This window comes from Mugil cephalus, chromosome 21 (assembly GCF_022458985.1).
Source record: "Mugil cephalus isolate CIBA_MC_2020 chromosome 21, CIBA_Mcephalus_1.1, whole genome shotgun sequence".
Classification (NCBI taxonomy): domain Eukaryota; kingdom Metazoa; phylum Chordata; class Actinopteri; order Mugiliformes; family Mugilidae; genus Mugil; species Mugil cephalus.
In genome coordinates this window covers 13,118,793-13,130,765 of record NC_061790.1, presented here as the reverse complement: position 1 = coordinate 13,130,765, position 11,973 = coordinate 13,118,793, and the positions used below count along the sequence as shown (strand labels likewise).

General features: G+C 42.2%; 2 protein-coding genes across 2 annotated transcripts; both read left to right on the top strand.

Annotated features, from left to right (window-relative positions):
• The first annotated feature begins 116 nt into the window (after positions 1–116).
• On the top strand, positions 117–6,947 carry slc25a29 (solute carrier family 25 member 29). The gene is made up of 4 exons (XM_047573654.1): positions 117–519; positions 3,056–3,099; positions 3,292–3,375; positions 4,118–6,947. The coding sequence occupies exons 1-4, from the start codon at positions 492–494 to the stop codon at positions 4,886–4,888; spliced, it is 927 nt and encodes a 308-aa protein (XP_047429610.1). The 5' UTR covers positions 117–491; the 3' UTR covers positions 4,889–6,947.
• A 2,337-nt stretch (positions 6,948–9,284) lies between these two features.
• LOC124999243 lies at positions 9,285–11,595 on the top strand. The gene is made up of 7 exons (XM_047574060.1): positions 9,285–9,600; positions 9,684–9,932; positions 10,060–10,365; positions 10,439–10,492; positions 10,718–10,810; positions 11,107–11,156; positions 11,250–11,595. Exons 1-7 carry the CDS (start codon positions 9,561–9,563, stop codon positions 11,361–11,363), a joined length of 906 nt encoding a protein of 301 aa, XP_047430016.1. The 5' UTR covers positions 9,285–9,560; the 3' UTR covers positions 11,364–11,595.
• Positions 11,596–11,973: the final 378 nt, after the last annotated feature.

Sequence of the window (11,973 nt, the reverse complement as noted above, 5' to 3'; positions counted from 1 at the left end):
AAACGAAGAGGAATACGTCTGTACCGGGGTGTCGGCGTTATCCCTTCGCTCTGATTGGACGGAAAGACCGGTGTAAGACCCGCCCCCCTACAATGACTTCCTGTGACGTCAGCGCGCCCGCCACAGAAATAATAAACGTCTATGATAAAGACGGCACAGAGGGAGCCCGCATTGACTGTAAACAGTTCATAGAGGGCGTGTGTGTCAACAGGGAAGGTTTATGACAACATAGAGCGAGCTAAATAACCGATCAGAGTAAATATATTTGTCGGTTTTTGGAGGTCGTTGAGCAGGAGTCGTAGCTAGCTAGCCAATTCTAGCTAACACAGTGTCATTTAGCGTTGGCTCATCAGCTCCATTAAAACAGCCAGTAGGTACAGTTACTGTCAGGTGACCCTCTGGGTAAACGGTGTGTGGGGAAAAAGTGCGTTTCGTAGAGCCTCCTCTGTTGGAGAAGACGTCGGTCAGATAAGTGACGTTGAGGATCGGTGATGGACTTCGTTGCAGGATGCATCGGAGGTAAGTAAGCCAGTGACAGCTGCACTCCCATCGGCCAATAGAGTTGCCTCTTATCAGTTGTTAAACGAGTACAGTTGGCAGGCACCCACTGCGATTTGACATGTCATGCCCAGTTTAGCGGGGCTCACTGAAAGCTGGAAAATTCACGAACCCACGCACATATGATGCAATCCTGTCACAAGATTATACGCGAACTTCGGAAATTTCCATAGCCACTCTTGTAAATCCCAAATGGCGCTTATTGTAGGTACACGAGGCGGAAGTCAGCTTCTAGGTCGCAGCTTCCGGGTAGCATCACTTAATTTACAATTGTTTAATGCTCAAAGTGTATTAGTTAGACAATGTGGTTCAGGCAGTTTTAGCATTTTTCAGGCAGTTTTAGCATTTTTCTTATTCGTTCTTATTTGACATATACAGATAAACAAATAGTGCATTGCTATTTTGACTCCTCTGTTGTATTTGTGAAAATGCTCTAAAAAAAATGACAATTTCACATTTGCCCCACTTTGTTTAGAACCAGACAAACTGACAGGGGTTGTTAGTGAAGGATTATGAGCCATCAGAAGTTGTCACACCAGCATGTTAAAATAATCATAAACAGAAGAAAGAATAGACAAACTGTTGAAACTGTGGTGGGAAGAGATTTCAACTTGACTTTAATGAAATAGTTCAGATTTGATGAGTCTAAGTCTGGTGTTTTTGTGTCTGGGCAAGGTCATATGTGAGAAATGTGGAAGTGGGTTAATGGGTTGAGGCATTTACTACAATGCATAACTACCTTTCACAACAGCGTGGTAGTCATTTGTTGTCAGTAAGTTAAGTGTAATGTCCCTGTGCGTTAACCTTAACTGCTGTAGCTAGCTTTAGCATGATGTCGGGTCAAGTAAGATGTACCCCTTTATAAGCGCCTGACTCTTTTGTAAATTATTGTTTCGGGCCTAACAGTGAGATGAGATAAGATAGGATAAGATAGAACTTAATCAGTGCCATAGAAAATTCTTGCCCCAGAAGATTCTTACTGAGCAATAAATAGTAAACGGAGCAAACTTGCAATATGCGTACAGTACAGTTTTTATATTAATACACAGAATCTTTGTATTAATATTTATAACATAAACTGACAGAATCAAATCATTCTCCAGAAGGTGCAGTGTAACTGCTGTACAGCTGTATATGTCAAGGTTAATGTGGCAATGAAATGTTTATGTCTTCGCTTCAGGGGGAGTGCTAGCACAAAGGGTGCTCCAACCTTCCGCGTGTCCTGGTGTCACAGGTTCACCCTGCTGAGAATAGAAAGCACGAAACCACTACATGAGCATAACCCTAAGCCCTCAAGTGAGGGTGGCTTGGCTGTGTTAAGTTTCCACACACTATACGCAGATGGTGTGAATCAACACGCACCTCTTCACGGACCAATCCCCCGCTTTCTTTATTTACAGCGACTGACGTGACCGGCCACATGGCTTTCCACATTCACTTGGTCATCAACAGTCATACTAGGAGGGTCAGCACTCACGCACGCAGTGACTTTTCACTGGCGTGCTTAGATATAAAAAGATGTGTACACTTTAAAGAGATTCCTTCCTAAAACTGTGATGCAACACCCCGCTGTGCTCATTCTCAGATCGCCAGCTCATTGAGGTCAATGGCCGCCCGTCATTGGGTCAAGCCCACGGCTTGTGTTCTTTCCCTGGCTTACTGCTGGGGCTCTCTTCTGATAGGCTCTTTTTTACAAATGGATCATGTGACAAAGCAGGTGCTTATGTAGGATTAGCTTGCCGTGTTTGTTTACCGTTGTGACGTTGATTGGTTGGTGCCTTTATTTTATTCAAACTATATTCATTTATATTATTACTTTAGTAGTAGTTGTTATGCTTCTCAGCAACCGAAATGTGTAAATCCTCACTAATGAATTAATATAAGATGTTTAACAGAGCTGTCAGTGCATACGTTTCAATGTAGATTCAGATCAGAAGCACAAACTGACATGACAACACATGTCATGTGCTACACAGGCCCGGGTTACGTAAATTTCAAAGGCGCGCTAAAGAAAGTTTTAGAGGGTGCTGATGCCCAGCGACTTGACTCTGTATAAGGCAGTTTTACCCAGGAGGGGAGGGCAGCATAGACTAAAGTTACACAGCAGAAGCAACAAGAAACCAGTTTCCTCCAGAAAGTTGTAAAGTAGGCCAGTGAGGTTACATAGATGAGTGGGTGCAGATTTCTTCAAAAATCACACGAATGCAAAGCAGTTTTTAGAACAATGAGTGGCACATAAACTGTCAGGACTTTATTAATGTTCAGAGTTCACACGTGATATAACTGATGCTGTAACTCTGGGTCATATCTAATAAGTATAAAGTTCAGCGGGTCTGTGAGTGGGTCACAACAAATACGCAGTATTATGTGTCATATGTTTGATACAGGAAGGCCAAATTAGATAGTTAAGACAAAACAGGCAACAAAAATGTGTTTTTTGCTCCCACGGATCTTCCCTTGTTTACATGACATGATGGGGAATTTCATCTTTCTCCAGGTGCTGCTGGAGTCTTGGTTGGACACCCATTTGACACAGTGAAGGTAGGCAGCAAAAGCTTTGTAGGCCTTTATTCAAACTTGCATAATTATTGTTATTATTATTATTTTTAAACAATTATGTAGCTGACGGATTTTAACGGTGCTTAGAATTTGTGAACCGATTTCCCGTGAACCTGTTACAGAGCAGGATTAGTCAAGTGTCAGCGTTTTAATTGCGAATGTCTCCTCATCCAGGTGAGACTGCAGGTTCAGAGTGTTGATAAGCCTCTGTACCGTGGGACCTTACACTGTTTCCAGTCCATCATACGCCAGGAGTCGGTACGTGAACTTCTCTCGTGTACAGATCTAATGCTAATGTACTGTATGTAGTAATAATACTCACGAGTGCTCGTGCTTATCTACTGTACAAGTCTATTTCTTCACTTGGTTTGTTGTTCCGTCTGCCCTTTTGTGATGATGAAAAGCTAAAGGCTGCTCACGGTGTCATGTGTGCAATATTTATGTCTGTCAGACCTTTACCAGCTCCACCCATCGTTGCTGTGACAGTCTGTTTTGAAGTCAATGAGTTCGAAGTAACCTGATAGGTAGAGCTACGTCAGACGTTCTTGGTCTTATTACTGATTGGATCACTTTAAGGGGTGGACTCGTCTGGTGGTACAATGCCAAATAATATAAGAGAACACAGGTGAACAATGTTGTGAGAGTTTTGCTCGTGCCAGCATTTATGACTAGTGGATTTAGGGCTGTAGGGTTTTTCCTCTACATCCATGGCTAGAATTGCTCCCTGTGTGACTTTTATGACTGCCTGCTGCTCCCTCTGTGTTTACTTCATAAGGGTGGGTTATATCCAGGAAAAAGATGCAAATTGTGTGTATGTATACTTGGCCAGCAATGCTGATCTACATATTTATTTGTAGCTGCAGGTATCATGTTGTCCTAGAAGTAACTGTTAATAAGCACAAAAACAAATGTGAGGGAACTTGTGTGAACAGGGTGAGTTGCTGGTGATTTCCTTTTTATGACGCGTTGCCTAATGTGATGTCTCTCACTCTTACCACAGTTATTTGGTTTGTATAAAGGCATTGGATCCCCCATGATGGGCCTGACATTCATCAATGCGATAGTGTTTGGCGTCCAGGGAAACACCATGCGCCTGCTGGGACACGACACCCCAACAAACCAGTTCTTGGCCGGTGCAGCGGCAGGTGCCATCCAGTGTGTCATCTGCTGCCCCATGGAGCTGGCCAAAACCCGCATGCAAATGCAGGGTACCGGAGAGAAGAAGTCTACTAGGAAGCTGTATAAAAATTCCCTTGACTGCTTAGTACGCATCTACAACCGCGAGGGTCTGCGGGGTGTGAACAGAGGTATGGTTACCACGCTCATCCGCGAAACGCCTGGCTTCGGAGTGTACTTCCTGGCTTATGATGTGCTGACTCGCAGCCTTGGCTGTGAGCCCGACGACCGCTACATGATCCCCAAACTGCTGTTCGCCGGGGGCATGGCCGGCATCGCCTCCTGGCTCTCCACCTACCCCGTGGACGTGATCAAATCGCGACTCCAAGCGGACGGGGTGGGCGGAGTCAACCAGTACAGCAGCATCGCTGACTGCGTGCGGCAGAGTGTCCGGAGGGAGGGCTACATGGTGTTCACGAGAGGCCTCACTTCCACGCTGCTACGAGCCTTCCCTGTGAACGCCGCCACCTTCGCCACCGTCACCCTCGTCCTCCTGTACGCGCGGGGGGTGGAGGAGGGACCCAAAGACTGCGAGCTGGCTCCGGCGAGCCACCACGCGCAGATACAGCAGCAGGCACAGCCTTCCAGCCTGTGACCGCACAACAGACCTTCCCCCTCGACATGGGCACTTTACAAGAGCATGGAGACATAAAAATATACATGTGAACTATTTATTACCGTCTCACTCAGCGTAACATCAGACCAGCCATTCCCAGTTTTGAGTCGGATATAAAAACTGCTTTATACAAGCGTTTGTTTTTACTCCATGTAAAAAGGAAACAAAATAAGAGGAAAAACATATTTATTTTTAGCAATGTTTGAAGTTTTGTGCAGACGTGTAAAGGAAACGATATTACCTCTAAATAGATGGAAATTGGATCTGATTGATTTGTGAACTTTTAACAGTAGCTTTTATCTTTATTTTTAGCAATCATTCGCTGATCTAGACTTGTTACTGAGCCACAAAACTGCTGGTGTGGCTGGGTAGTGTGCAAAATGTAGGAGTTTAATATCCATGGCGTACAGTTTATCTTGAAATGTGTTTAACTCCATCTGTATATAAGATTGATTTTGAGTATGTTTATTGGAAACCTTTTTTCTGCCTTATAAGACAGTCATTTTATTTTGTATAAGGTAGCTGAAGCACATGTCTGTCCCTGAACTGTATCCTGTGAAGAGTCGGGGGAGCAAAAGGGAACTGCTGTAGCATGTGAAAGGTGTGCAGAACTTTTTACTTCTCTCTGCTTTCAAACCAAAAACCATTGCAGCTATAACCTGTTCCTAACTAAAGCACTATTAGTCCTCAAGGCACATGTCCGTATCAACTGTAGAAAAAAAAAACAATCTGGTCTGAAGGGCTCTTCAGGGACCGAATGAAAAGTGTCTGTGAATCAGGACCGTGGAAGGCATTTTGTTTTACTGTATGTCTTGTTTGGTTGCGTGTTGTGTTCTACCAAATAATGTGAAGTTTTATTATTCTAACTTTACTGTATTAAAGGCCTAGTCCAGAAGTGGAACATGGTGCTATATGTGGCACTGTCCTCATCCCACTTATATTTTATGTTATTTTAGTTTAATGGAATCCTTCATGATTTTTTTTTTTATTATTGTTTTATTTGAAGCGGTAAATAATGTGCATCTTTAAAGCTTTGTAAAAACATTAAAATTGAGGATACATATTTTACAGTATTTATGGCAGGAGGAGAGTCTTTAAAGTGCTCAGTTTGGAATTATATGTATTAAACACTGAAGTGCAGAAATAGAAAATGCCAATCAATAACATTTGCTAAAAACCATGAATATGTTAAGGGTACAAGCTTGAGTGGTTGATGATAAGAGTCTTCATAAAAGCATCTAAAATGATATGATTGTGTGTGAGTCTAATATCATGCTGGTCTCTAAATGTGTATTTGAGTCCAAGAATCGATGACATACTGTACCTAATCTGGACTGAGGCTTGTAAACAGATGTATTTATTAATTAATTTATGCTAACTCTATGACGTGTACAAGTACTGTTAACAAGTGGGAGTTGTCGACTTTCTGCGTGCGCACTCCGAAAGACTTTTGTTGCTTTGAAGAAGTCCCCCCAGATGTTTGTGTCGGCTCCCGTCAAAGCAAAGTTCCACCAAATGAACTGTGGCGAGCAGGAAGTCACGCCTGCACCAAAGTGTGTACGCTGAATGTAGCACTCCTGTATCCACGTGCAGGTGTTCTGTCTGAAAGTGGGGAATCCTGCTTGACTGTAATTGTCACTGTTGATCCCGAATGCTATGTTGTGGCGATAGAAAAGTGAAAGTGTTCAGATTGCTTCGTCTGTACGAGCTGCTTGTGCTGAACTGTAAACTCAAGCTGTGACTGTTATCACCAGCTATTCCGTCTGACGCGATGATTGCTGATGTTGAACGATGCGACATGTGCAGGATGTAACCGTGAAAGCGGGAGATTGTTTTTGAAGTGACTGGTGATGTACAGCGTATAAATACACATAACGTATATTTTTCATTCTGAAGTAGTCTTGTAGCGTGGTTCCATGAACGTCTGAGTTGCAGCAGCTGATCGTTTTCAGTTAGCGGTTGTACTGAAGACATTTGAACTGAAAAACTGATATTTTTGTGTCAACAATATGCTAATAAAAAGCATCATCTGCTCTGATCTGTCTCTTTTTCATCCAGCTCATCAATCTACATTTTGATGAATTTCAAGATGCACGTTGTGATGGTTGTGATAATTCTTGTGGGTGCAGAGTGAACATGTATTGAAGACAATATGATGACAAGGTAATTGCTGGTTAGACTGATGGGCTGATTTTGACGCTGTGGGAAAAAATCAAGTTCAAATTCGAATTCCCCAAAGGGTAAGGGATCACGAGGAATCAGATAATCGTTACTGAACTTTCTCCTAAGCTTCATAATAAATCCTGACATGCGCGGTGGCCTCTCTGTGTATTAAGAATATCCAAATACAACACTGGTCAACAGCATCAGCAGATGATTTTCCTTAATTTTCAACGTGCATCTTAAACAACGGCATAAGCCTCAACACTTGTTCCTTTTAAATTCTGTATGAACTCTTGATTTTTTTCCCCCAGACAGATCTATTAATAACTCGAGCAGGCGACACAAGCCTGCGTGATTATTCCTTCTCTCTGTTAAAATACAGCAAATTTCTCATTAAGTTTTGCTGCAGCAGAGGCCGCCAGCTCTGCTGCATCTGAAGGATGCTGTGGAGGAAACTGCAATCAGATTTAATCGTTGTCATAAATTGTTTAATTGTGCGACTAAACTATATATATCATGGTCTAATGAGCTGGCACCCGCATAGGCTTTACTCTGATTATCCTTTTGTGGTCTGCTCTATATATCTGTGAATCACTCTTGTTAGGCTCGACAACATGTGAGGCAAAACAAAAATAGCTGTTGCTCTAATACCGCAGGACCCAGATTTGCCGCCATCTGCTGACAGACGGTGGTAAGTACAACAACAAAGTCAGAATCAGAATCAAAATACACGATATAAAAAGATGTATGACGCATATAAACTAATATTGCACAAGTATTCACAATTTGGCATAAACTGAACCATATACCAGTCATGAAGGGGGGTCAGGACTTTTTTTAACATATATATATTGTCTGTTTAGTATATTGTATTTTATATTTTCACTACATTTCTATATGATTATATACAATTTTTGTTAAATTTATATTACCCCATATTTTCCTATCTATGTACATGCACATATATTTCCCCATATATTGTATTTATACATATATCTTTCAATATTTTATCTATCTATCTATCTATCTATCTATCTATCTATCTATCTATCTATCTATCTATCTATCTATCTATCTATCTATCTATCTATCTATCTATCTATCTATCTATCTATCTATCTATCTATCTATCTGTCTATCTGTCTGTCTGTCTGTCTGTCTGTCTGTCTATCTATCTATCTATCTAGAATGCTTTTGTTTACACTAGTGTACCTAATACTTTAGAAATAAAAGGATGAGTCCTACTAATTTCACAAACTGCCCTTTTATTATTCATTAGTCATTTATCCCTGTCCTTCCACTTCCTCATCACCACCTACAGTGTTTAGAAGTACTGCCCACTCAGCTGGCTGATGGTGTAGAGGTCTACACCACAGAAACCAGTGCATGGAAAAGCGAATTGTCTTTGAACTGAACTCCACTGGAGTTACCACGATGAGACAAAGCGTTAACTCTGAACACTGAACATCTCTCTTTGAAATCCTTTTCTCATTTAGCTTTGCACCAGAAGGTCATCTCTCCCGACAAAGGAGAAAACAATCTGCAGCCCGGATTTCTTTTTGAAGACTGTCAACTTCAAACAGAATGAGCCAGAAATCAAAACAGCACCGTTGAAGGTTGCTTAGCATCTTGCTGACAGAGTTTTTGTTTATTGGTTGCACCATTAGAAATATTCCGATTGACAGAGCTTTAAGCAGTTCCCGGTGAAAACAGGCCACTGTTTATACAGCCGCTAATAACTACATTCTTTTTGTTATTTTTGTTCACCAATACAGACAATATCTGGGCCACTCCACAGCCCCACCTTTCTTCTTGATGTTTAATTTCCTTTTCTGGTTCAACTTTAAGTTTGAGACTCAGAATTCATGGCTGAATCAGTGGTTGTTAACTTCTCCTGGAAAGCTGTCTTTGGTTATGTTCTGTTTGGACAGGGATGACTCTCATGCAAATTTGTGAAATCTCTTTGCAATTGTAGACTCACGCACTCTGACAGCTAGAGTCTCAAGGGTAACCTGCTGATCCTGGGATGGAACTCCCGAGCTCTAGGAAACTTCTTTTTCCGTAAGTCAGTCTTGCCGGGGCTCTGTCCAAGTGAAATAGTTTGAAATTGAGATCTTTTTAAACCCTATTTATTAAGGCTTAAGATTAATCTCAGAGTCTCCGAGTGATGACACCGCACGCTTCAGAAGCAGAGAGACCAGCAGATGAGTCACTCCCCGAGTAGCAACATTAAAAAAAACACGGTTAAGTTAAAACTAGGCTCTTGTAATCCATGTGTGAATCCAGACACTGTGTGTGGATACAGATTGTGCTCTGACAAACACTAAGCCCGAAACCGTGTAAGATTTTCCTGCAAGCTGGTTGAGGATGTTGGCAAATGCAGGAAGTGTCATTTCTGTAAAACTCTAATGGCAACAGCAGTGAGCGTCAGTTGAGCATTTTCCCTGCAAAAAGACTCAGACACGGGACGGCTTCAATCGCTCACATCATGATAAATCTGCTGCTGCTGTTGTCCTATATCAGAACAGGTAAAAGACCTATTAGCACATTATTATTACTATTATTACTATTGTTTCTTTCCACGCACATAGATCTTTTTTTCTTTTAACAGGTGTAAGTGGTGAAGATGGTCTGATATTCGCAGGAAGGAGTTATGACATTACATTTCCATGCCTTGACGACTTTGTCTGTGTTCACGTATGGAATTTCGACATAAGGGAAACAAGTGATTACGCTGCCATAGTCACTAACGGAGAGATCCAGATGTTTGGATTCCAGGGTGACGACTCAATATGTGCTCTTCAAATCAAAGATCTCACAGAGCAGGATGTCGGGCGTCATCGCTGCCAGCAAAGGCCAGGTGACTTCTCTCCTGGCATTTGGAGATTGTAGTGATTGCTATCAAGATGTATAAAGCGTTTTTAAACCAACGAAGCTGTGAAAGAAAAATCTGCCATGATCACATCCTTTTTTTTTCATCCTTTCAGTCCCCTCAGCTACTCTGGAGAACACCTACATGCCTGGCAAGGTGGTGTCACTGCAGTGCATTCTCCTCGCCTACGTAGAGCAGGGGCACTGTTATACAGAGCAGCAGCAACACATCAACCTGATGTGGGTGGATGAAGCTGGTGCTGAGATACAAAAGGACGCACAACATCACATAGAGCAGCGGTCCCACTGCGATGTCACCCTGACAGTCGCCCTTCAAAGCCTCGGAAACAAGAGGTTCAGGTGCCGGATGACTGCGGATGGACAAGTCCAGACTTCCGTGGAGTTTCCTTTCAGAGTGCCAGGTCCGTTCGCGCTTGATCTGACTGCCCATAAACGCAAAACAATTACCAACAACAAAACCTGTTTTCTTTGTAGGCCGCAAAGGACGGGGAGGAGGCTTCATCTTAGAACCAGGAACTGAAGACCAAGGTACAGCATTGTTCTTATACATCTAAAAGAAAGATTCTGTACATGTGAATTAACCATACGACCATTCATATATCGATTGGCTCATTATACATCTGAATCTGGGTTTATTCTGGAAAGCATAGTTTGGGCAAACTAAAGTCCAAACAGTAAAAGGCACTCAAACCCACTGTTTCAGCTATAACATAACGTCATTTCAGTAGTTTCTCTTATAATCTTTATCTTCAGGTCACAACCCGACTGGTGTAGCCGTGGGGGTGGTGGGATGCATGGGGCTGGTGGCTCTGGTTGCAGCTTTTGTTGTACAGAGAAGAAGAGCAAGTAAGTTTTCCTAATGTTTCTTGAGCTATACGGGCAGGGGCTGGTGAAATCACCCCTACCCCTTGACGTGTGTCCACATGTACACATCACCTTGAGCAACTGTGCTTTGTGGTCTTTGAGGCAATCACTTGCCTGAGATGTGCTGGTGCCCTAGAAGTTCTACATTCACTGTTCCTCTGTTCCACCTGTTCACACCCATTAACCTGGATACACGCAGAAATCCACACCACGTCTTCGTATGTAGTCAAAGTAATTGTTATAGTGACATGTGAACTTGTTCGTATTTTTTCTTTTAGACAGACAGCTGCCTGATGAGTCGTACAGTAACGGCATCAGTACCATCAGTGTAAGTCTTTCTAGAAGGAAGAGACAGAGACAAACCTTATCCTGAGTTTCTTTTGGAGGCATTGAAAGTTCATGGAAGTTTGTGTCTTTCCAGGCTGTGAACACAGATGACGTGATCTACGCTGACGTCATTCACTATGTCGGCTCTGACAGAGTGAGGTTCGAGGAGTGCGAGTCCACAGAGTACGCCTGCATCAGATACAAATAATGTGCTCTTCACCTCCAGCTGTTGTAATGCCATTTAATATTTACTGTGATATAATCTCTATCTCTACCTACTGCTTGCCAGTGATTTGTATTTTGTTTCCCAGATCTCTCTGTCAGATATAGAATTTCACAAATGTATCCATTAAATCAGCATTAATTGTTTTTCTTCTTCTTCTTCTGTTAAAAGACTGTAAACTGTGTTCAGGTCTAAAATAAATCAAATGAAAAACTTACATTTAAGTGTTCATTCATTCTATAAAGTTCAACCTTAAAAAAAATAAATAAAAAAAAAACGCAACTCCGCCTCCTTCCAAAGTCCTACCACTTCCCCCTGCCTGACCTTTGACCCCCCCTCCCCTCCCCTGACGCATGCCGTGGGAGGTTGAAGGTAGAGGCAGAGGAGCAGCTAGTCTGTCTGTTTTCTGAGAGCTGTCTCTTTTGCCACGGCCCCCAAAGAACAGTCTTTATTTAGTATAATTTAGCCCAACACAGCAAATACATGCGGTCTGTGTGTGGATTAGCCCGTTTGCATTCAATGATTCATGAAAAGTCTAATAATTGTCTAACTTTGTGTAATTATTCTGTTACAAAAATCATTTTCACTTTTCTTT